Raw genomic sequence first — 25,404 nt, forward strand, 5'->3', positions numbered from 1 at the left:
AAAGCATAAATTGTTATTTTGTATATTTTTTATACAATAATTTTTCATTTATTTCCTGATCAAATTATGAAAATTGTAATTAATATTATTAACTAAATAATGTTTTAAATGAAATAATCTCGGAAAACATTCATCTTTTTGACCATCACTTCATTCTCATTTTTTCTTTCGCTCATCTTGCTTTATCCCTAGCTGATTAAAATATGAATTTTTATACATTTGCATAATTTTTAAAACAATAAATATTAGTTCGTTTTATTCGTAAAGTAATAAAAGTAATAATCAAAATAGAATACAGCATTCGAAAGTGCAAGTAGGAATAGGTCTTGAAGGTAATACTCATTAATGTATTAAAAATTAAAAATATAACTGCATTATGTAAGTGTGTGTGTATATATATATATATATATATATATATATTAGAAAATTTTTATAAGCATTTGTAATAAAGTGCGAAAAGTGTTTGAGACGGTCTTATCGTTTAATAAAAGTATTACAGTTATATCAAGAATAATCCAAAAAGTAGAATATATTTTGTAGAGTCGATAGCAGAGACCATAAAAGTTTGTTTAAATATCGACTTTTTAGTCAAAGAGAAAAAGATTTCAGGCTATATTCCTTGTTAATTTTAAAGCAACATATAGTTAATAAAATAAATACAATTAAAACTTGTATAATAAACCATTTGAGAAAAAAATTAAAAAAAACGATATCAAATAACAAACTGATATTTAATGTGTAAAAGCAATTAATTTATATACTAATGCACTATTTCGTTATTAAGAATATTTTAACTTTATATTATCAAAGTAATATAATTGTCAGTAAATACAAATATACTGAAAAGTATAGTTCTAAACATTTTTATATTCAAATCCTATCATTTAATTTTCATTATAGAACTAAAATATTAACATTAGTAAAAAAAATTTTCTTTTTGTATGACAACGGTTTGTACATATTTCCTAAGTATAAAATCATCAATGTATCATAAATTACAATGTCATTGAATTCAACTCAATATTAATTTGAAGATAATAATGTTATAATAATAAAAAATAATTTACAAAATAAAATGTTTTCCTATGTAATTATGGAATTATATAATTTTACAATTTATTGATATATTTAACTAACCATCATATTTTAAGAAATAATAATCATTGTAAATTAAAATTAACCATATAATTAATTTCAATATTATATTAATAAATTATAAAATTACAATACAAATAGTTGTTTGTATTTTAATTATTGTGGAAATATATCTTATGGAGTAGATTATTTTATCCAAGAATAACAAAATCTTGTTAATCATGAAATTAAAAAATGTATTTGTTAACATATTATTAAATAATTTTTATAAACTCTTGTTTTAATAGAACATTTTTACTTCATTTAAATGTCTTGTAATACACATATCATTATATCTAGTAAAAGGAAAATGTATTAAGAAAATTTATATGAATAAAGAACAAATATTGAGATGTTATTGTTGTAATTGGAAAAAACAGAAGTTGTGAAAAACATTGTTAATAAAAATCATGTTTTATAATTATCTATATATCATATATCATGAAATATTGTAAAAAAAATAAAATTATATAGCTGTAATGACAAACACAAGTAGATATACATTTTATTATAAATTTTATAATATGTATATGGAATATACATTGCAGAATGTTTTTAAGTCTACTTGTTACATTAAAGACTATATTAACATAACAAGAAAATACTTCCTCATTCAAATTATACAAATATTTATTTTAAAAAGAAATATATTTTTACCTATGAAAAGTTATTAATTATATATTTTTTAAATTAGATATCAAGGTAAATAAATTTTAAAGCATTAAATTTAAAATTAAATTTGTTAAAATGTTCATTAAAATAAATTTCTATTCATTCAATTATTAGAATTATGTATTAATAGTAGTTTAATAATAGCAATACTTTAAAAGATAGTTTAATAATAAAAACTTAAAATATTCATATTTTGGTAAAAATATTTTAAATTGTTAAAAAAGAATTTAATTATTTTTGTTACTTTTTTTATGAGGTTGATTTCTAGAGATATTAAATTATCTCTTAGGGATTATTATATTTTAACTAGACTGTATTAGGTTAGAAAACAAATTTTTAGTCCGTTTGTTATAAATGCATTAAAATTAAATTTTTATGCTATTTATTAAATATTTATATTAAATTAATTTTTGTTTGATAATATAGAAATCGAATAACGAATTTAATAAAGTTTTTAATACTTTAAAATGCTATATTTATTTGTACTATTGAAAATTATAAGAAATATGAAATTTTAAATGTAAATGCAAATTTGTAAAATGATAAGTTTATCAACATTCTTTATTATTTGCTTTATTGTATATTGTATCTGTACATGGTAAGTGTTAAAAGATTTTATTATATACAACTTATTTATATTATACAATATCAATGATTAATTTTTAGGATGATACCAAGATTTTTAGCATGGCTTGTTAAAAGAAAATGTAAAATACGTTTACAAGTTGGTCATATCTCACTTCCATATTTTATATTGCGAAATGTCAATATTTCTTCAAATGGCTTCACAATTGTAAGTTTTATTATAGTCCATTAATATTTTTATACCTAATGAGTATTTACAATATTATAGGAAATTGAAGAGTTCAGTATGCGAAGTAGCCTATTCAGTAGTGAAGTAGCTAAATTGTTATCTTTAATGATACGAGGTGTCCGAGTTAATATTGATGTTCCAGCAATGTTAATTAGACATAAAAACCGTTCAAATAAAGTTTTAGATTTTCGAAATACAAAAATTCCTTCATTTATAATTACAGTTGTACAGGTATATATATCATAGCTTTAATAAATTATTAATCAATTTATCATTATTATTGTACCTTCTAGTTTCTAGCAATAAATATAGAAAATTTAAGTCTTTTGGCTCTTGGAAATGGTTGGTTGGCTAATGGAAATACCGAGACTCTAAGTCTTGATGGTAGCATAGTTCATGGGGCAAGAACATTACTTGGAACTATAACATTTGTTAATGGAGTAATGAAATTATTACGCCATGCATCAGATGCTTGTTTAGCTCAAATAAATTTTGCTGGTACTATTGAAGCAACTCTTCGAGCTCAAGGAGAATTATCACTAGAGGTACTAGTAACTTAACTTTTATAATATTTGTAATATATTTAATATAAATTATTTCTTTTATTTCTTAATAATTTATTTTTAAATTTATGTAATACTACATTTTCATAAATTACAAATAAATAAAAATAAAAATAAAATTAAATGTACACTTTAATATACATATTTTAGAAACTATTGATTGGAATAACTCAGACTGAAGGCTCTGGAGGTGTTGGGCTTTTACAATTTTTAAAAGATAGAAAATCATTAACACCTGAAACATTAAATTCAAAAGCACCAAAACATCACAATAGAAATATTATAGATCGGTTTGCTCCTATTTTACCAAAGGTTAGTCATTTAATGTTTTATAATAATATACTATTGGGGCATGATAGAATATTCCTTAAAATATTCTATACTTTTACATTAATAATATATATAGTTTTATTTTGTGAAAAATATATTTTAATATATTAATATTATTGATTTTATTTAATATTATAGAATTTGTTAATAAAGTTGGGTAGTTCATCAATTATTGCTGGCCGAGAAGATGGCTTTCATTTAGGTTTAGAATGTACAATGAGATCTCTGCAAGTCAATGCAAAATTTCAACCAGTTGGTCCTCAAATTTATTTAGTCTTGAATATAGATGGAATATCATTTAAAGGAAAACTTCCAGTGCTATCATTACGGTCCTTATCAATAGAATCAAAAGTATTACATATGAATTTAATATTTTTATAATCAATTTAAACTAAAAGACAAATAAAATATATTGCTATTAAAACAATTTATAGATGAAGAATGATATTTTAAAGATTGCTATACAATTAAACTGTCTTTCAATGACATATGACTATAAAGATTGGGAATCCATTTTGACAAACGATGTTCACGATATTTTTAAACAAGATGTTAATACATCTCAAAAAAAAAAATTTTCTTGGTTGACTATTCAAATAATTACTGAATTGTATGATGTTTCATTATTTATAAAATTACCAGATGTTCATGAAACGTCATGCTCTGTAACGCATGCCAAATTTTCAATGAGTAGATTAACTGGTAAAACAATGATTTATTAATAATTCTGTCTTAATACCATCTTAAAATAATACTAGTAACAACTTTCTATAATAATATTGTCTTATATATAAATTAATAATATATATTTATTTAACTAAAAAAATTATTTTATTATTTGATAGATAATATTGATGAATGGAATACTGAATTAAGTTTTGAATCACTTTGTTGCGCATTTAACAATACTTCTAGAAATATTTTGGAATTGACACATCAATGGGGAAATTGTCTTTTTATTGGAATATTTCTCGCTACTACTCAAAAAAATGCGATAGGCATTGTGCTTGATGGTCTTAGAATGGAATGGAGCATTGAACTTGTAAAATTTCTTGAGCATGGATTATTGTAATATTAACTCTCATGAATCTTAATTTCTTTAATTTAAGTATGTTTTTAAGTATTGATATATTATGTCTTATTTCTTAGATATTGGAGAGGAAATAAAAAATCTTCCAGTTTAGAAAATAATGGATTTTTTTATGAAATAATACAACTTAATCTTAAAATTTCGAATTGTAATTTATTTTTCATTGCAGAAAATGAAAGTATGTTTTTGTTATAAAAAATTCAATTTTTAAATAAATAATGTTTAATTTCATTTAACTTTTAACTTCAGTGGCAATTATGGTTCGTTTGGATTCAGCTACTTTAGAACAAAGTATTAAATATTTTATTGGTATGGTAGAAGGAGTTTGTGCAATAACATTAAATAAAAATGAACCAATTTTATATCAACATGCTCAAACATTAAGTCATCCATTTTTATCAATCAGAAAATGCAAAACTGCTATTTCTCCTGTTACGATAAATATTAGTTTAGATAACACTGCTTTGGTTTGGAGTCCTAATTTACATCTTCGTTTATTACAATTATGGATTGAATCGACTGATCTTCGAAATATTGTGTTTGAAAATAAAGTTGTTTCTAATACTAATGGTATACATATAAATAATAACAAAAAATATTTTTTAAATATAATTTCTTTTATATATTCATTAATTGCTAAAAATTTAATTTTAATTTTAAGATGTACCACAAACAGAACGATTGTTGGACATACTGTGTACAAATGGAATTTCTTTAACACTTGATATTTCTCCAAGACACTTTTTAGAAATATCTTCCGATTATTTAAAATGGTCACAAGGAGAATGGAAACTTAATTATCTTAGAGCAGCTTTAGATATGGCAGATATAATTATAATTGAGGGCTTCAAATTATGTAAAATAGTGGATAGTGCAGAAGTTCGAATGGAACGACAAAATGCTGAAGGATTCGAATTAGAATGGAATGAGACTTGGGCCATAAGCATTGATTTAGTAAAAGTATGTTTTCCTTATGAACATCAATTTGCTAAAGCTATTCAAAATGAGTTATTTAGTATAAGAAAATGGCTTAAGGAAATACATTCTTTTGATAAGAAACAAGAAAAAACATTACCATGTGATCTAGTTATGAAAGTAAGTATTTTTTCTTATATTTGTATAATTATTTTAATTCCTATATTAAAAATAATTAAAAAAAACAAAGCTGCTAAATTTAAAAATAGCAAGGCTTAGATATCCTATTAATATAATTAATTCAAATACATCAATAATTAGAAAGAACGAATTATAGCAATAATGTGTTATAGATTAAAGAATGGGTATTTGAAGTGAATGATGATCCATTTGAAGTTCGTCTGCGTGACAATTACGAGCTCTTGGAGGACGAGTATAAGGAAAGTCTAAAACGACAGGCGATGTTGGATGCTAAGGTCCAAGAGCTTTGCAGAGCTCACCTCCTTCTTCCACAGGGTAAGGTAGAGGAGCTTTATGCAAGCTTAAACAAGAAAAATGCTGAAATCTATGTGCAACGCTGGAAACAAATGCAACGTGCAGGACCTGCACGCACGCGACTCATCGCCTGGACAATGCTTGATCTTGAGATAATTGCTTTAGTGGACCCTTCGATTTACGGATTGGAACATGCAACTCGCACACTTCAAGAAATGGACCCGGAGACGCCCTGGCCGGAGGATGGACTCGAATTTAATACATTCTGGGTGAGGGGAATCGCTCTCAAATGCCGCGAGTGGAAGCTTCAACTAAGGGACTTTCCCCAAGCATTTTTACTTGTTGAAGCACTAAATATTTGGGGAAGGTTAGCCGGCGTCGAGGCTCTTGCTCCACCTAGGGCCCGAAGAACAGTGAAGATAGAGGTTGGTGCACCTTGGGACGATATTATCATAGAACGCGGCATGACGTCATTAAAATATTACCATGATCTGAACTGGGACATTGATAAGTTCAGGTAAACTGATTTATCTCATAGTTTTGAAAATTTTGAACTTTAATTATTATTTAAATAAGACCTGTATTATAATTTAATTAGTATCTGATATGAATCTGATTTTTAAATGCAATCATAATAATTTTAGAAATAAAATTAATTTAAATAATTATTGAACTAAGAACGAAAATAATTTTTAATTCAAACTTAACCTTTAGTTTGCATAAAAATTATATTTGTAAATATTAATGAATATAAGTAAAAATGTATGAATTTAAATATTTTTTCAAACAAATTTTTCATCATACAAAGAAGATAAAATTTTTATGTACAGATACGCGTTCGGCCCTTGTTGGGAGCCAGTAATAGCTCAGTGTAATCTAAGTTTTGAGAAAATCATGCAGCCGTCGCGAGATCCAAGTCCACCACTACCTTTTTGGGACAAGATGCGACTCATGCTACACGGTCGGTTGACATTATGTGTTAAACAACTAACAGTACTGTTACATGCCTCGCTTGATCCCTACAATACTACTGAAGAAATGGAACTTACGTGGTCAAGTCTTGAGCTTGACTGGATCCTCGGTAAAATCATTGTCAAAGGTGACCTTGACGTATATGTACGAACTGCCAGCAAGTATGATGACTGTCGTCTTCTTCATTTGCCCAACGTTAGGCTCAGTATAAAGCTCGTGTGGGTCTGTTTAGGAGACTCTCGAGACCACCATACTGCCCTGCCTTGTGCCCCCAATAAACTACCTGAATATTCTAGCAACCAACAGCACGATTCTTTTCGTGCTTTTCGCTCTCAAGTAAGTTAAATTTTTTATTTTAATTTTCGAAATATTTTTGATAAACTTTTCATGAATTTTTCATTCTGCATGTATACTTTCTATAAATTGAAGTACTTGATTTTTAAAATAATAGTTGATATTATAGTTGATCGGTTACTACTTACCAATCTAATTTCATATTTATTTTTCATATCCATTTTCGTTTTCATTTATGCCGTAATCCAAAATTGTTATGCATATATATTCTTTTATATATTCTTATTCACTAATACTTACTAAATTATTGCAAACTGCTACATTGTTATTAATGGATCAAAATTTAGCACTTAATTAATCATAGTCAAAAGACATACAAAAATATTGATTTCAATAATTTTTCAATCATAGTAGCAATTATTTATTAGCTTCATAATATGAAACACAATATATGGTTTTTCTGTTGATACATATTTATAAATATATTAATTTAAAAAATTTTGATTGCTTAAATCTTCTGTATATTTTTAAAACACTAATATTTAAGTATTGTTTTTCTTTCCAAAACTTAAATTAAGTACTTTATTAGTAAATTAATAATTTAAATAATATCCGTCTTTATAATTACTATTGTATATCCTATTATAAAAATAGTATTTTTTATTTAAACAGATTTTTTTGAACACACATCATCATAAAATTAAAATATTTTCTTGCAAGCATATTTTTGAATGAATATTATATTCCTTAGAATCTTAATGTGAGTCTTGCTTTGGAGACGAAGCCGACAGGTTCACCTACTTTGACAAACGCGCCTACGGCCATCCTGTATGGAAGCACGTTACGCTGGTTCGAAAATCTAAAGTTCATTCTATCGGGGGCAACTAGACCTACCCGAAAGGGTTGTCTTTTCCAAAACATCCGGCCACGTAAAAAGCAACTTAGCCGACATTACCGTAAAATCCGATTGACTCTTGCTTTCCATCGTTTTCATGTGAGTTACTGGATGTCGTTCGCTATGCAGCGGGGTTTCGAAGTAACAGGGGGTCGAGTCGCTTGCAGCTCCGAACACAATCTTACCCTCCACCCCATAGACGATGGCCTTATACACAGACCGCGTGCTGAGTGGTCCATTATCTACATGAATTGTGAACTGAGTGACGCCGAAATTTGGCTCAAGAGCGCTCTGCAAGAAGACGAGGAGAGCACGTCTCTTAGACAGCCCGTACAGAAATGCTATTGCCTGAGTGTCGCAAGAGTTAGCTACGGCAGGTTGAAATCGTTCCTTTATTTACCATTTATAAATATTAGTAACGGTTAATTTGGAATTTTCTTTAGACATTTTAATTATGAAAGGTATGATATACTTCATTATATTCATTATGTCGTTTTTTTTTCTTAACATAAATTATAGATATATGAATAGCAATAGTAACATAAGATAATAAATGTGAAGTTTTCGTTAACAGGGAGGCTGTAGTTGCGGGCATAAGTGGCGACACGCCGATTCATCGGCTTGTCGTGCACGATTTGAAGGGTGCGTGGACTAAAACAAATCGTGACGTAGCTTTTGCCCTCTTTGACTCATTTATCAAGACTCAGCAGCTTAAGAAGAATCTGTCAACGGCAGCGCTTAAGGGTTTTCATCGAGAGAGTAGTTGTATGTCTTATAAGAACCGATCACGACCGATTGACGTCCAAAACACTCCCACCCAAGTGACACCTTCGACGTCAACCAAGCTTCAACAGGGAGAAGCTGCAGGTATGCTACAAAGACTTATCGCAGAGGCCGCCAATAAGCCCGTTGTTTTCAGCGATGAAATATCTGTACAAACAAGGGGACAACAACTCAGAGGCCTTGCTGCCTGTAATCAAGACGATGTCTTACATAAGAATTGGCTCAGTATGTTTTTTCTTAAACATTTTTCCTTATTAAAATGAAAATTTTTATTTCGTGCATGTTCATTATTGTATGAATCAATATCAAAATTTAACTTGAATAAATTTGTTTTAGTTGCCCTGGTCAATAGTCAAGTATTATTAAAAGGTATAGATACACGGGGTTACGTTATTTTATCAGCTGCCAAGGCAGAAATTCTACAAAGAGTACATCGACCGATATGGAAAGAAAGAACTCTGATGTCGAAAACAACGTGGGTTGGTTCTTTAGAATGCATGCAGTACTACGCTACTGTCAATGCTAACATTGATGATAATATAGATCATAATATTATGTGGCTGACAATAGATAACATACAAGTAATATAATTAGTTAATCCTATAATACAATATTTAAAATAAATAAATAATTGAAAAATTTACATAATACATATTTCTAACAATAGAAAAAAGAACTATAATGTTTAACATAATTATAAGCTCTTTTGAATTCAAATTAACTTTGAAATCTTAGTTTTGAAATACTGTGTTGGGTTTAATAAAATTAAAAGGAATTATTATTCATATTAATCAACGTATTATCATTAATTAAAATTTCTTGAAAAGTTAAAACAGTAAAAAGAATTGTAAATAATATTTATGAACTTTCCGATAGGAAAAGGACTCGACAGTGATTATTGGGTTGCCAGATGTTCCAGCCCTTGTCGGTTCAGGTCAAAGTGTTGGTGGCGTAGTAAGTCAGACTGTAGGTGGTAGCGGTGGACCTCAGCATCAACTACAGCGCATCGTATCTCGATGTAAATGTGAATTCTTTTACGTCGGGTATGGTCAAGCCTTAGATGCAGACTCTCTTGATGAAGTTCCAGCACCACCTGGTGAAGAGATCAGTCCTTGGGAACGCAAAGAGCTTTCTTCAGCTGATGCATTCACTCTCATGCACCATGATCTTGACGTTTGTACAAACTCGTTGCAGTATGCTATGATACTCGATATCGTCAACAATTTACTTCTATATATTGAGCCAAGAAGGAAAGAGGCTCTTGAGAGATTACAACGAATGAGGTTTTTCTTCATATCTTTTCTTACAATTAACTTACAATAGATATAATCTTAATTCCATTACTTCTAAAGAATTTAACTAAAAAGTTGATATTAAATCCATATTTCAATTGTAAAAGAAGCATAATAGTAGTTTTTTGTATATAAGATTTTGCGTGAAAAACATTATAAAATCATTGTATAAATACTACATATTTTAAAATAATTTAATAAATAATTTTAATTTCTTTTATAGATTTATAATATAGCCTAATTTACCAAATCATTTACAAAATGGTTATGCAAAAAATCAATTTTCCAAAAATTAAGGTTTCAGCTGCAATTGCAATCAGAGGAAGATCAAAAACGCCCGATACAAGAGCGACAGAATATTGTGCGTGGTCTTGTATCGAAATTACGTAGACTCGAAAAGGAGACGTACCTTGTACAAAAGGCCCTCGCTGATGAGTCAAGTGCAGAACTAATCGCAGAACTAGAGCATCTTGAAATACGAGTGTTTGATTGTAAGGAGAAGTTAAGCGCTAAGGCTGAGGAATTGGACGTTATGCTTAGCTGTTATAAAGAGACGACAGCTCCGGCCGCTGCCTCAACAAATCTCAAGGATAAACCAACGGCGGTAGTCCGAGCGGCCGAAATATGCTTCAAACACGCACAGTGGAGGCTGACAGATGCCGATGGACAGCTGGGCATAGCCGATCTTATATTAACAAATTTTCTCTATACAAAGACAAGTAAAAGTGATGACTCAGTAGAGCATTTACTCGAACTTGGCTATGTCCGAATGACCAACCTTTTACCAAATCAAATTTATACTGAGGTTCTCAAACCAACAGAACTCCAAAATAATATGCCGATTGACAGGCAAAGAGCCCTTAGAGTTTTTTGCCGAGAAAAAGCTCCCGTCGCCGGTATATCTGTTAAAGAACATTTCGAAATTAATGTCGTTCCACTTACTATTGGTAAGCATAAATATCCCCTTGTTTCCAGATTTCTAATTCAAAATTCTACATTTTTATTTTTAATATAAAGTTTTTTGTATATGTATAAAATATATTAAAATCGATATAAGTAAATTCTTAATATACAAATTTAATCATTGTAGTTGAAACTTTAATTGTAATAGCTTAAAAGTACAAACTTGTAGTCTATATTTATAAGTATATGTAACAAAATTTTATTATATATGTAATAAAAATAATATTGCACACAATATTGATTTAATGATATAAATCTTCTTTGATCTACCGAATCAAATGTATAAATATAATAAAAATATTTTAATTATACTTTACAATTCTATATTATAATTTTTGTATTTAAATAATAATTAGGGATTTTAAATATTTTTTATATTTTAATATTATGTTCACTTTGCTGATTCATACTTAATTATTATAACGAAAAATTCCACGTGTCTATTAATTAAAACTATATAATACATACGTAAATGATATATAATTCATTATAATTTTTTAAAATATCTTTTAAAACACTATTTAAAAATAATATATTTTTTTAGGATTAACAAAGAAATTTTTCAATACTATGCTAAAATTTTGTTTCCCTGAAAGAGATCCAGACGGTATAGAAGATCCACCTGTTCCTCAAAGAGATTCATCTTTTTATGTACCTATTGAAAGAAGAGAAGATGTAGAGAAAATGAAAGAACGAGCTGATAAGAATAAATTATTTATATATATTAAAATACCTGAAGTACCTGTAAGAGTATCTTATAAGGTATCTCATAATTAATTTTTTATAATTCACATAAAATGTAATTGAAGTATTAGAAATTTCTATATTTACTATAGGGCAATAAAGAAAAAAATTTAGAAGATATACGAGATTTTGCTCTTGTAATACCCACATTGGAATATCACAATGTAACATGGACATGGCTTGATCTTCTATTGGCAATGAAAAGTGATTCAAGACGTGTAATTCTCAGTCAAGCTATTAAACAAAAATTGCAAATTAAACCTAGAGGACCACAAGAAGAAGTAACTCCTCAGGAAGAAGATAAAGCTCGGCTTTTATTAGGTGCTAGACATTTACCAGGAGATGCAAGGAAAAAAAGTATTTTTAAATTTAAGTAAAAAATTTTTAATATTTATAATAATTTGACTTATATGAGAGTGCATTGTTTAAGCTGAATATTTAGAAAATTGTAAATAAAATTTTATCAATTAATTTTTAAAATTATTTTTGATTCATATTGGTATACAAATATTTCTATTATACATATTTGCAAGAGTTTTAGTAACAAGAGTTTACTGATCTCATTTATTGAACTGTGTGTACAAAACTTACTGTAAATATAAATAAAATGTATTTGTATTAACAAGCATTAAATAAAAATATATTCAATCATTTGATTCTTTTACAGTGCTACATGATCTTTATTTGAACACAATGTACTGCAAACTTTATTACAGCAATAAGAAAAAATAAAGATTTTATAAACATTTAATTTCTTAATATCAGTGAATAAATTTATACTCAAACTTACAGAAATGCAGACCTACATATATAAATATAAATTTAAATAAAAAAAAATATATTTATCAAATTTTAAGCACGAAAAATTATTTTAAAATCTCTATAATAAGTAAAATTAATTGTAATATATTGATTTTATGATTAGAAAATAATTAATGGAGCTTCAACAATTTTTTTTCCATGTCTCCATTCATTGAGATCAGATAAAATTCTTCTACCATATATATTATGTAATTCTTTAAAGGACACTTTTGCTCTTGATATATTTTCTGTTTGACCAGGTGCTGATCTAACACTTTGAGATCTATGATGTGACTCTAGTTTATTAAATGGGTTATGTCTATGTCTTGGTGGAACTTTAGGCAACTCTATAGATGAGATTGTGTTTTCTTCGTCATGGGCATCCAATTGTCGTTGTAATTCTGTAACCATTAACTTCATATAGTCATAACTTGCACATGCTAAGGCTTTCATCCACTGCTCCATTGATTCCTGTTACATAAATTATCAAATAATTAGACTGGTGCATTTATGAATCAGAAAATTATAACTTACAGATTATTATACTATTATTACGATATATTATTATACTTTACATTATAAAATAATAAAATTATATTATTAAATAATTGCTAAAATACAATAATACAAATAGTGAACCTGAGATTCAGCTCCAAGAATATAACTTCTATTATTAGGTCCATGAAAGACAATTTTAAATCCAAATTGTTCTTCATCTTCTGCTAACTCAATTGTACATCCTTCTACTATAATCATACCAACTGGTTCTTTGTCCCCTCGACGATCGAAATAAAAAAGAATATTACCTTTTAAAACAAACCATCGTCTTTGATATCCGCGGTTGATTTCTCCACGTTTATTTAACCAACCTTCACGATCTACTGGAGTTGCCGATGTCGCAAAAGCTATCATGTTTTTTTCGTTGCACTTCATCTTAACACTTTTAAAATTATTTTTAGCTCAATATTTACTCCATTTTTTGTCGTAATTTCTAGAATATAAGATCAAATTAACTGCAAAATTTGCCATTCTTGACGAAAAATAATAATATTAAAAAATTAGCCCAATGAATTTTTTTCAATCAGATAATGTATAAATGGACCATTTTTAAGTAAGTAAATATTTATTTAATTATTATTGATTATATAATAATTAAATTATTCAATATTATATTTTTATACATATTTGCATATTTACTTTATAAAACTTTATTATTATATTACTTTATATAAAATAAATTTTCACTTCTTTCACTTCAAACATTTTAAATACCACTCTATATAATATAAATAATTTAATCGAATTTCCAAATTATTATAGATAAATATCCATCAAAATTGTTGAAAATATTTCAAAACCATTAATTTTTATACTGCCTGTATTTGATCACTTCTAGTCACGTGAGCAGAGTCGTTAAGTGGGGAGTTAATTCGTTGCAGTTGTGACGGTGTAAATTGATGCTGAGCAAAAGTTTGATTCACGATATTTACCTTTCCTCAAATTTTACAAAAATATTATACTTTGTTAATATAAGTGCAATTATCAAGATGGGTAAAGGCTTTAATAATTATATGTGTAAAAAATTCTTTCATCCAGCTTCCAGGGATAATTTGAAGCGAGTGAGTGAATCTCATCACATATGTATATATATATATCTTGACAACACTAAATGCTTATTATCTGCCTAATGATAAATTTTAAATTATTCTTGTTAGGTATGGATGGCTGAGCAACAAGCTGAAGCTTATAAAAAAAAACAAGAAGAATTGCGAATGCAATATGAAAAAGAGCAAGATCTTCATAATAATAAGTATATAATAAAAAATTTTTAAGGTTGTAAAATTTTATTAGGGATCTTAATGAAAGGGAATGTTTTATTGTAACATTAATATACTTAAATTTTTAAAACTTCATGATATATTTAATTTATTACTAGAGAAGAAAAATATGTTTTCTATTTCACAGTATCTATATTTAAACATTACAAAAATATTAAAAAGAAAAAATTTATACTTAATGAAATAGAAAAAAATTAATTATTTATATTATTGCTTTTTGAATTTCAAAATATTTTATAAATATTTATGTCTTTATATTTGCAGAGCCTTGTTAAGTAAAGAAAGTAAAGAGAAACTCAGTGTCAATTTTATGTATGAACCACCTCCAGGAGCTAAAAAAGAAAGAGAAAAAGAAGATAATGAACCTGAATATAAATTTGAATGGCAACGTAAATATAATGCACCTAGAGAAAGTTATTGTAAGGGAGATAGCGAAATTAGAGACCAACCTTTTGGTATTCAAGTACGCAATGTCCGTTGTATAAAATGTCATAAGTGGGGCCATATAAATACAGGTAATAATATAAATTATTATATCCAGGAGTACACTTGATTTTATTAAAACCACTATCAATTTTATTGCAATAGATAAAGAATGCCCTTTATACAGTCAAGCAATGAGTGTTGTACTGGCTATCAATAATAATACAGATCTACTTCCACCAGCACCTGATGCTTTAGCACTAGTTCAACAAATGAGAGATGATGGTCTAGAATTAAAGAAGTACTTTAATAATAAATAATTATTAAAATAAAATGCTGTAATTAATTTATTTCTTTTTAATGTAAATTAACATTTATTTTTTAAATTTTAGATCAGCTCTTAATGCCCAACAACATTTAAGTGTACCTCATAATCAAGATCTAATGGTATCAGAAGATGAACAGTCTGAAGTAGCATTTTTAAAATCATTATCTAAAAAAGAAAAGAGGAAACTACTTAAGTACTAGTCAATAATTTATTTATTTATTTATTTAACGTATGATTGAACATAAAACTAAAATTTTTAAATATTTGCAGAAAGTTAGAAAAATTGGAAAAGAAAAGGATAAAAAAGAAGAAATCAAAGAAAAAGAAAAATAGTTTGAAAAATAGTTGTAGCAGTGATTCTAGTAGAAATAGTAATGTAAGTGATAACTTTTATTTCTGTTTAAAAAAAGAAAAGAGTGAAAAAAGAAAGAATGAGAAATTAAAAAAAAAAACTAAGGAAATCAGTAGTTGGAAGCAAAGCTAATTAATTGAATATAAATCAGAAACTAAGATTACGGATGAGAATGAAAATAAAAATGTCTCATTTAAGTACACATAACTCAAAAAGTAAAATAGAAAGTGAATAAAATAATAATGGAAAAAATAATTATAAAAAATAAATAATTATTTTTAAGGCCTGTAAAAGAGAATTAAGGAAATAAATAATTATTTTTGGTTTGTAATAATTAATATTTTAAATCTTTTAATCATTGAGCTAAATTACAAAATTTCTGTAAATTTAGCAATATTTATTTCTTAACAGTCTTGCTGTAGGTAGGACTAAGTTTATTAATTGAAAAGAAAGAATAAATTCACTCATTTATTCAATATTACTATCATAGGTTATGCTAAAATATTGAAGCCAAATTATAGTTTAACATAATATCTTGCTGTTTCATTTATAAATACCCCTAATCTGCGTAAAGAAAGATACTCATAAATCTAATATGTATATGGTTCATCATAATATACTAATCAATTAAAAATAATATTGAATTTCGAATTCAATGTACTTCTACTACCTATAAATTTATGTTAATCAGTAAAAAAGTTTGAATCAGTCTGGAATTGAAGTTCTATTCTATACTTATTTATTAGATATGTTTATTAAAGATATCATACATAATAATTATATATTTATTAGAATGTAACATAATTTGTAAGCATATATTGGTTTAATAATAGAAGAAATAGTATTTTCAAAGCATTAAAAGATCATCTAAGAGTTTTAGAAAGTTGATGAAGTTGAAATGCTACAACAATCTTGTTAAAATATGATTATGATATCTAAATAAAATTATAATTCATTGCTCTTAATAGATATTGTCAAAAATATAAATTATTTGTTGCAGTCAATAAATTCATTAGTCATTATTGTATTGAAGCTAATAATTTTAAATGATAATTTACCTTAGAAGGAAAGTGACAAACTACATATAATAATATCAAATTAGTAGATTATATTTCTTATTTGATATATTAAATGTTTATAAATTCAGTATTTGTGAATAAATTAATAATTTAATAAGGGAAGTATATAAATATGCAACTTAAATTATTGTATACTACAGATAAGATTTGAATAAGGTATGATATGAAAAATTCTTGAAAAAGGATTTATTTAATTTAAATATATAATATAGTAATCAATTAAAAATTTAAAAACTTACATAAACGTTATCTGTTATTATTTTTGAAAAGTTATGGTTAATTTAATAATCTAAAGTTTGCATAATATAAAATCTTATTAAATAAATTACTTATAATAAAAAAAAAAATAAATATATTACATACATATGAAATTTTATTTCATAGTAATTAAAAATGTTAATATTTGAAATTCATTATAAATGTTTTTAAAGCTTAAATAATAAGATAGTAGTATAGTAGAAACTTTTAACAAATCAAAAATAGTGTAGGAATAAAATATAATTTTTTAACTAAATAAAGCTCACCATTTTAATACTAATAACACCATGAATTTATTTTTTAATATATTTTTCTTTTTCTTATCTTATACCTTTTTTGTCGATACTCTATATGTATGAATAAAAATTTCTTCTGGAACACAGAAAAATAAATATATTAAACCAACATTTGTCATACATATTTTTAATTATGATTTGATTCTGTACATATTTTATTTTAAAAATGATACAAATATTTGATAATGCTAATCATTCAATTTATAATGCGTAAAATAATTTTGAAGGTAATTTTTTAAAAAATAGAAACTTTAAAATACTGAAGAGGCACTTTAATAAACCTAATTAAATAATTTGTCAAAAAAAATTTTAGTAAGATAAATAAAATGTTCATTTAAAGGTTATGATTAAAACTTCAATGTAATTTGAATTGAGTATGTTTAAAATATACTTTAAAGACTGTTTTTGACCAGATTAAGAAAAATTTATACAAAATATAAGAAATATTTATAATATTATTAATAAAATATAATTAAAAGATGTATATTTTACATTATATCTTAAGCTAATGAATCAAACCATAGTGCACTTTAGGTTCTAAAAAAAATTGAATGTTACATATAAATGTTTATAAAATTTTCGTTACTCGTACCAATTTTCTATATGTAAATATAAATTTATGATTATCTAATGTTCTTAAAATGATGTAGACTTTTGGAATATAGTATTTATTATAATTTTAGCTTAAAGTCATTGTTCGAGATTGACGCAGTTTCCACGAATTTAAGAAAAAGTGGGTCATACGCGCTGTACGGCGCACGGCAAGTGCTCTCAGACCGGGACGCGCACTCGGGCGAATGTTTAGAAACAAAACTCGGCAAGTCCGAGCAAGTTTTACGAGATGAAATCTAATATACTATAAGTTCACACAAAGGTATTACGCCCTATTTTTCTTTCGTCGAATTTTCGAAGGTTCTAGATTTTTCTTTCTACGCCTCGTGTAAGAATTAGTGCAACAACGACGATGCTTTGTTGACAGTTGAGTGAGCCGCCGCGTGGATATATAAGGCACGTACGCGGCGCGCCTCGCTCTCTCGCTGAAAATCTCTTGCTGACAGCCTCTCTTACTGATCGGCTCTCTTGCCGAACCACCCTCGCTCAACTGCGCTTGCGGCTAACATCTTGCCGTGACCCGACCGCAGTGATCGTCCATAGTGAACCGATTTAATTATCTATCAGTAGAAGCCATGGCACACCGGTCTTGATCTACTCTCAGCAGGACCGCCATGGAACGGTCGGTATTTTCAGCAAAGCCGCCCCGGAACGATCAAGCATTCGGTTCGTACGCGTATTCAAAAGGCTCATACGCTCATTGTAATTTTATTTCGCGCTCACTTAAGAGTAATTACTGCCTAAAAGTGTTTTAGTATATACTGTGAAGACGACACGTGGCCATATATTCAGTATTCAAGTTAATAATACCCGTGTGCATCAATAAATGGAAATCGACAGATTTGGAAGTGAATTACAGTGAAGCCAGTTGGAATAGTAATCAAGGGGGACATCAGCCTCGCAGTAAAACAACACACCTTGTCAGCAGTTTACAAGGTACATCTTTTTATATTAATAAATTAGCTAGTCACACCTCGCACAAAAATATGTCGGGCAAACTTACGCTCTTTCGAACACTTCGAAACCGTACATGTCCATAGGAGTCGATAGGGCAAACTTACACTCTCTCGAACTAACACTTCGAAACCATACAGGCCCGCTAGCAGAGATAGGGCAAACTTACGCTCTTTCGAACTCACACGTCGAAACCGTACAGGCCCATAAGAGTCGATTGGGCAAACTGACGCTCTCTCGAACTAACACTTCGAAACCGTACAGGCCCTCAACAGACGACACAAGTGTCGCTATACGTTAAGCACGTTGTCAAGGAAGGACAACAATAGATCGACTAATTGACTATAAATACATATGATTAAATCCTTCAAGAGCTCCAAGGCTTATCATTAATAACTCTTTACCTGTGACTAGACTCTTTTACTGCCCCCATAAATAATTAAAGACACAATTGATTACTCAATAAATTCCATTAAACATCTTACACCATATCAAGTATAGTTATTCATACATCAAACATACTTGATTCAAACACCATCTTCTCATGCTACCTCATAAGCATGATTGATTGACTACACCTGCTGATATTTACAACATCAGCATTACCTCAACTTCAAGATACTCAGTCATATCCATAGAATCTACAATAATCAAGAATACAAGGACACACCCTTATTACTTCACTAGAATAATCTACTTTCTTCACAACATTGCAATATTATTATAATTATTAACAAATAATAAACATTGTTTTACTAAATACATGATATTTTTCAGCCTTGTCACTTATTATTTCCTTTAAAGTTATCCTGACGATAGACTAATCCACTGAACTATTGAATTGGTAGTTCGAGCCATAAACTAAGCCTTTAAAATACAGATTTTCTATTAGTATAATACAGTCATCTTAAAGCTTTGTTAAATCAAACTTTAATACTGTTAAAATTATTAAGAAACTGAAAGAATGAAGAATTAGTTGAAAATTATTAAGAATTTGCTGATTCTATAAATTTTAGATTATTCATTTTAAAAATTTGTATTGATATTTATAATAACAAAGTTGTAATGAATGAATTAATCATTTAATTTAAATCTCTTAGTATTCGAAATGATCTGGTTTTCTTGGCTCGAACTACCAATGCTTAAATAGTTTATTTTTACCGCCCGCCCTAGCAGATTCTCGGAAAGGAGTTAAGTGGAAGGGCTGTAGAAACATCGTGCGTTTTGTTGAATATATAATTTATTTTACAATTTATAATATAATTACATATCGATACCTTGGAATTACCTTAAGTTTAATGTGAAGATGCGATTTCTTGGAACATGAAATGGATGTTTCGCTACACAAGATTCTCCTTGAGATCGCGATGTTGATGTTGATTTTGTAAGAATCAGCAATTGTTTATACACACTCCTTATTAGTGAGTATGATATGCTATTAATAATAGCATCATGCTAGTTTTGTAAGAACTGGTAGTAATTTAGGTCGCGCGGACTTGTGTATTCACAGTGATACAGTAGTCTCGACCTGATCCTAGGATGAGTAGTTCACCATAATTCACGCTCCAAATGCAGGAGTGCGTGCTTGGTAGTCCGACCCTTTCGTGGTATGAAGGTGATAGCATTAACGTCTTTCAACTGTAGTACAGGAGGGTTGATGTATCTTCCTTCTTTCAGTGGGTCACTTAAAAACTTGGTCACTAGTTTTCACCGACAAGTGAGAGCTCCCTTCTGACTTGGCTTCCCCATGCGGAAAGCAATTCCGACTGGGCTTCCCCACACAGACAGCTCTTTGCTGCTGTGTCACCCCCACCTTTAAGGCCTCTCGCAATAAGTCCCCACTCAAGGAGCTCCTGGTCTTAGATTTTCAATCAGGGCGTGCTGCTTTTCGGTGGCATGATTGAATGTGCACGCCTCTTTTCCTACTTCCGAAGAAATTAAGCTTAGACAATGACAATATCGAAAAGAGTGTCTCTGGCGGCAGCGCATTCAAATGGAAGGCTCGCCCCTCTTCGGAACTTAGCAACGTGGGAGGGGGGGGGATTCTTGGTCAAGCATCGCCGCTTAGCCTATACAAGTGGCAACATTTGGCATACTTGACAATAATATATGCGTTGTCTCGTGACATTGAGGGCACACGCGCCGAAGATTACCCGATGTCGCACGTACCAGGTTTCAGGTAACAATGAATTTTTAGGAAATGTTTTTCAACTCGATCGTTTTCAATTATTTTAACTCTCGAAATATTCTCGCAAAAACAAACTCGCCGCGCTCTTGCTAATAAATAACAAAGGTCGTATATTGCACTAAAAATAATGACTACGTCTGTAGTGCAAAGAATGTTCATGAGTGTTTTCCAGATTTACTAAGCTTTTCGAGCCTCCAACGATCGTGGGAATCTTTCTTAGAAAATTATGTCCGTTCAATATTTTCCTTGATGGTAATAGTTGGGATTTTTCCCAATTGATAATATCCGAGAAATTTTTCTCAATCACAATTTACCAGGAAACAGTTGTACATCATCATCTTGAAATTCTGTATATAATTTCTAATAGGTTTACCTTAAGTTGATTTCATAGTGTTCGGAATTGGAGCATTTTTTCGAGGTCTAGGATTCATAATGTTTACATTTTCTCACATTGATTTTCCAATTATCCAATGGCAGAATTCTCGATCGTTCTACAAGGCTGCTTACCCTTCACGTAGCAACGTCGATTGAATTCTTGAATCTTCCAAGGTTTACTTTCGCCAAATTCTCGACTAGCCAAAAGCTTGGATTCTTGATCGTTTCCGAAGGCTGCTTGGCCTCGAATGATTACGTTGCTTTCGCTGAATTCTCAACTAGTCGAAAGCTCGTTTCGAGCTAGAGCCAGTTGCCGCGCTGATACATAAGACAGCGTGCGACAAGACTCCACGTAGTTAACATAAAGCAGTTATCCAGTATATAGTGTCGGTAGTTATAAAGTGCGCAGTATCAATAATTCCTACAAACTAGTCACCTACGCCCAAGCCACATTATCACACGGAGTCTTCGCCACGAAAAGGTCAAGTAACACACGCTCATTCAACGCAACTATTGCAAGGAACGTTCGTTCACTTCTCCAGTGCACCAACACAACAATCCGTCAAGGGCTGACTGCCGTTCTAGAAAATAGTCGACTATACAAAGTATCGTATCTGATCCTTCTACTCTCGAAAGTATATCATCTGTCTTTATTGCGAATAACTGACACACAAATACTCCCATACTGCCCTTATGAGTATGGTCGATTCTCCCTGCTAAGCACTGCTAACTACCACTATCACCTTCCCATGCTCACCTGATGAGCATGGTCGACTATTCTTGCTAAACTTTACAACGGCAGCATTGAACACAATAAGCCATATTTCCCTTCAGGGAATATAAAAAATTCATTGCTGATCCCCATAACATCATCAACGACAAGAAGCAACCAGATCATTGTAATAGAATAATTCGCTCTCTCTCTCTCTCTCACTAGAAGAGAGCATAGAACTGCAATATTTGAATTGTTAATAAAACAGAATAAACGATGTCTTAAAATGAAGTTAGACACTGTACATATTTACAGCCCATCCACATGTGTCCTTTCCTAAGCATCGCTACGGCGAGAGACTAATAAACTGAATTTGGCAATTCGAGCCTCAAACTAAACTTTCGAACACATAGCCTTACATTCCTTCTCGTGCGGTTTACTTGTATACTTAGTATTACAGATACCTGCTGTGATATCTATTACCTATTCTACATATATATATATATATAACTATAATTTTATTTCGTTATACTATACTTATATTATACGATAATCTTATTTGAAAAAAAGGAAAGGTATAAGATTATTATAGGCTAAATAATAATAATTTAATAAAGCCGAAAAGGAAAAATCAAATTATTATACTGCATGAATTAAAAATCGAATGTTTATATAAATAATGGTATACTAAAATTAAGAATATCAGATTTCCAGAATAAGAGCAATATATTTTATTTTCTATTTGAAATCTGCTCAAATACTAAGTTTTAATATAAGAAAATGAATATGATTTATATCTTTGTATGCATTGTGTTATATGACCAATAACGCTAAATAATATCACTAATCATTTTAAGATCAACTTAATTCAAATAATATTATTGCATATTGTTTGTAAAATCAACGATATATTTTCGTACATTTCTTAAAGCTATGAAAAATCATGTGTATATTAGTGATATGCTAGTTCTTAACTAATGAAACATTTCAGTCTCTCTTCGATTTAAAAATTTCTTATTTAGTTACAATAATAGGAAAAAATAATATTGAAATGATAAAATCGTTTATTCTAATTTAATGGTCATCTTGTATTACCATTTGACAAAATTTATATTTAAAATGCATCAAGATCAAAATATTTACCGGGATATCGTAATTGCAGTTGTAGTTGCTTGATAATTTTGTTAAAACTTCGTAGATTGTTTTGCATCCAAAGATTAACATCTTAACCACTAACATCAGAATTAACTTATACAGCAGTACTATATCTGATAATTGAAAACGTAATGTATGAAATTTAAAATTTATATTTGCTAAACGGAAATTAGTAATCATTAAAATAGTTATTGAAAATTCTTGGTTTAAAGTTTATTGAAACCAGTTCAGTCTTTCTAGTTTATATTCATTATTGATTCAATTTCAGAGCTTTGTTACCATAATTACAAAATTATCAATAAAAATGAAAACGATTTTTATGACGGGAATAAGTAACACTACTTTTACTTTACTAATTCGATATACATTTGATTAATTTTTTTATTTATATAATAGGTATTTATATTATTAATGCTATTGTTAGTATTTTATCAAGAACTATTTTATAAGTTGATAGATTAAAAAATTAGAGTCTTTATTCACTTGATCTTTTGTAACTATAATTTATAAACAAAGATTGTATTACATTATGAATAATTAATTTGGTATTTTGAAAATAAATATATGATATTACAGCTATATACATACAAACTTATTATCATTTTAGAATATACATAAAATAAAACATTCAAGATCTAAAAGGGTGAACAACACAAGCAGCTCATATTCAAATTATATTTTTTGTTGTGAAGTTACAAAGGTTGTTTTTTATTTCTTTGCGTTCTTTTATTTATTATATATTATACTAATTTATTAAGCGAGTCTAATATATACGGAAGCAGTTCAGGATTAATTATAAAATTCATCAATTATTTCAGAGTATTTATTCAACTGAATAATATTTGCAAATTTGTGTATCAGCTACTAATAGTGTATGTTGTATAGACTTTTTTAGAAGTGTTCTCTTTGTGAAGATAATATATAATGTAGGAAAAGCTATAAATCTCAATTGACTTTCTCTGACTGATAAATAATACTGTGTACTAATTATCTGGAATTTCTAATGATTTTTGGTTTTTAATTTTCTGTTAACTAAATTTTTATTAAATTTTATACCAATTTGAATGAATACACAACATTCTATAACGGTATTTTGTTGATTAAAACTGGTAATTTATCTTTATTTTTAGTTATAAATAGTTATCTAAATTAATTTTATTGTATTTTTTCATTGTATTTTTAGTATTTATCAAAATTCTGTAAAATTACGTATTATTTATTTATTCAATCTAGATATAATATTAAGTTTTGTTGTTTTTTTAGAAAAAATTATTAAATTTACTTTAATTTTTTATAAACTTGTGTCATATTTAAATAATATTTTTTAGTATTTTTTGCTCATTGTAGATAAATCCACATTGTATCATGTAAGTAAATAATTACATTATCAACTGCAAGGGTCTTTAGGTTGGAAATCATCTAAATAAACTTTTATGCTAGGTAATAGAATACAGAATTCACGAAAATATAATAATTTCACTTCAAAATATCATCAAGTAAAGTGTGAACTATTTATAATTTTAGATTTTATATTTGTATGGACAATTAAATAAATACTTGATGTATATATTATAAATGCTCCAAAAATTGATTACAAATGTACTGAATTTATATATAATACAGTCTTACTCAATCTAGTAGTATATAATTAAATTAAATGGTTTTACTCATTAGTTTAGTTTTTCAACAAATAAACACAGAATAAAATGTTCATATTTTATTACAATTTGTTTTGTATATCATGAGATTATAGCTCCATTTCAGAAATATAAATGGACAAGTTCAGAAGAAGTCTGTTATTCTAGAAAAGTGTAAGAGATGTTTTATTAATTTTGTTTTTAATAATATAGACTTAAAAAAAGATTCAAAGCTGATATTCTAATTGAAGGCTTTATATATAAAGCGACTATGTTATATAAAAAACGTTTAAGATAAACTGTTTTAATTTGATATCCTTTAATCTTTTTACTAAAGGATATTTAATTTTTTTTTTTTAATTTCACAATCACGATGTAATGCTTCAACCTACAGATTATTTAAATAGTAACATGAATTAATGAAATAATTCAAGTACATA

At 28.1% G+C, this 25,404-nt stretch overlaps 3 protein-coding genes across 3 annotated transcripts; 2 read left to right on the top strand and 1 right to left on the bottom strand.

Annotated features, from left to right (window-relative positions):
- The first annotated feature begins 2,345 nt into the window (after positions 1–2,345).
- On the top strand, positions 2,346–12,367 carry hob (bridge-like lipid transfer protein family member hobbit). The gene is made up of 20 exons (XM_011505183.1): positions 2,346–2,404; positions 2,473–2,599; positions 2,660–2,851; positions 2,914–3,165; positions 3,334–3,495; positions 3,652–3,864; positions 3,948–4,215; positions 4,359–4,581; positions 4,663–4,781; positions 4,853–5,170; positions 5,274–5,698; positions 5,872–6,530; positions 6,844–7,321; positions 8,031–8,551; positions 8,749–9,182; positions 9,294–9,538; positions 9,834–10,240; positions 10,547–11,196; positions 11,757–11,974; positions 12,049–12,367. Exons 1-20 carry the CDS (start codon positions 2,346–2,348, stop codon positions 12,331–12,333), a joined length of 6,255 nt encoding a protein of 2,084 aa, XP_011503485.1. The 3' UTR covers positions 12,334–12,367.
- A 494-nt stretch (positions 12,368–12,861) lies between these two features.
- On the bottom strand, positions 12,862–13,838 carry LOC105366634 (Inositol phosphatase interacting protein). Its single transcript, XM_011505138.1, has 2 exons — positions 13,397–13,838; positions 12,862–13,228 (listed from the first exon to the last, which is right to left on the bottom strand). Exons 1-2 carry the CDS (start codon positions 13,688–13,690, stop codon positions 12,878–12,880), a joined length of 645 nt encoding a protein of 214 aa, XP_011503440.1. The 5' UTR covers positions 13,691–13,838; the 3' UTR covers positions 12,862–12,877.
- A 305-nt stretch (positions 13,839–14,143) lies between these two features.
- Positions 14,144–15,891, top strand: LOC105366635 (corepressor interacting with RBPJ 1). Its single transcript, XM_011505139.1, has 6 exons — positions 14,144–14,376; positions 14,473–14,567; positions 14,860–15,110; positions 15,184–15,319; positions 15,411–15,539; positions 15,617–15,891. Exons 1-6 carry the CDS (start codon positions 14,215–14,217, stop codon positions 15,828–15,830), a joined length of 987 nt encoding a protein of 328 aa, XP_011503441.1. The 5' UTR covers positions 14,144–14,214; the 3' UTR covers positions 15,831–15,891.
- The last annotated feature ends 9,513 nt before the right edge of the window (positions 15,892–25,404 follow it).

This window comes from Ceratosolen solmsi, unplaced genomic scaffold, assembly GCF_000503995.2.
Source record: "Ceratosolen solmsi marchali unplaced genomic scaffold, CerSol_1.0 scaffold9, whole genome shotgun sequence".
In the NCBI taxonomy this organism is placed as follows: Eukaryota; Metazoa; Arthropoda; class Insecta; order Hymenoptera; family Agaonidae; genus Ceratosolen; species Ceratosolen solmsi.

Bases quoted from the DNA above. Each gene is read 5' to 3' on its own strand.
- LOC105366635 (XM_011505139.1), top strand. From the start codon at position 14,215: ATGCTGAGCAAAAGTTTGATTCACGATATTTACCTTTCCTCAAATTTT. The intron at 14,377-14,472 runs GTGAGTGAATCT...TATTCTTGTTAG, and splicing joins CCAGGGATAATTTGAAGCGA to GTATGGATGGCTGAGCAACA. The intron at 15,320-15,410 runs GTACTTTAATAA...TTTAAATTTTAG, and splicing joins GATGGTCTAGAATTAAAGAA to ATCAGCTCTTAATGCCCAAC.
- LOC105366634 (XM_011505138.1), bottom strand. From the start codon at position 13,690: ATGAAGTGCAACGAAAAAAACATGATAGCTTTTGCGACATCGGCAACT. The intron at 13,229-13,396 runs GTTCACTATTTG...TTTATGTAACAG, and splicing joins TTCTTGGAGCTGAATCTCAG to GAATCAATGGAGCAGTGGAT.
- hob (XM_011505183.1), top strand. From the start codon at position 2,346: ATGATAAGTTTATCAACATTCTTTATTATTTGCTTTATTGTATATTGT. The intron at 4,216-4,358 runs GTAAAACAATGA...ATTATTTGATAG, and splicing joins TTCAATGAGTAGATTAACTG to ATAATATTGATGAATGGAAT. The intron at 4,582-4,662 runs GTAATATTAACT...CTTATTTCTTAG, and splicing joins TTTCTTGAGCATGGATTATT to ATATTGGAGAGGAAATAAAA.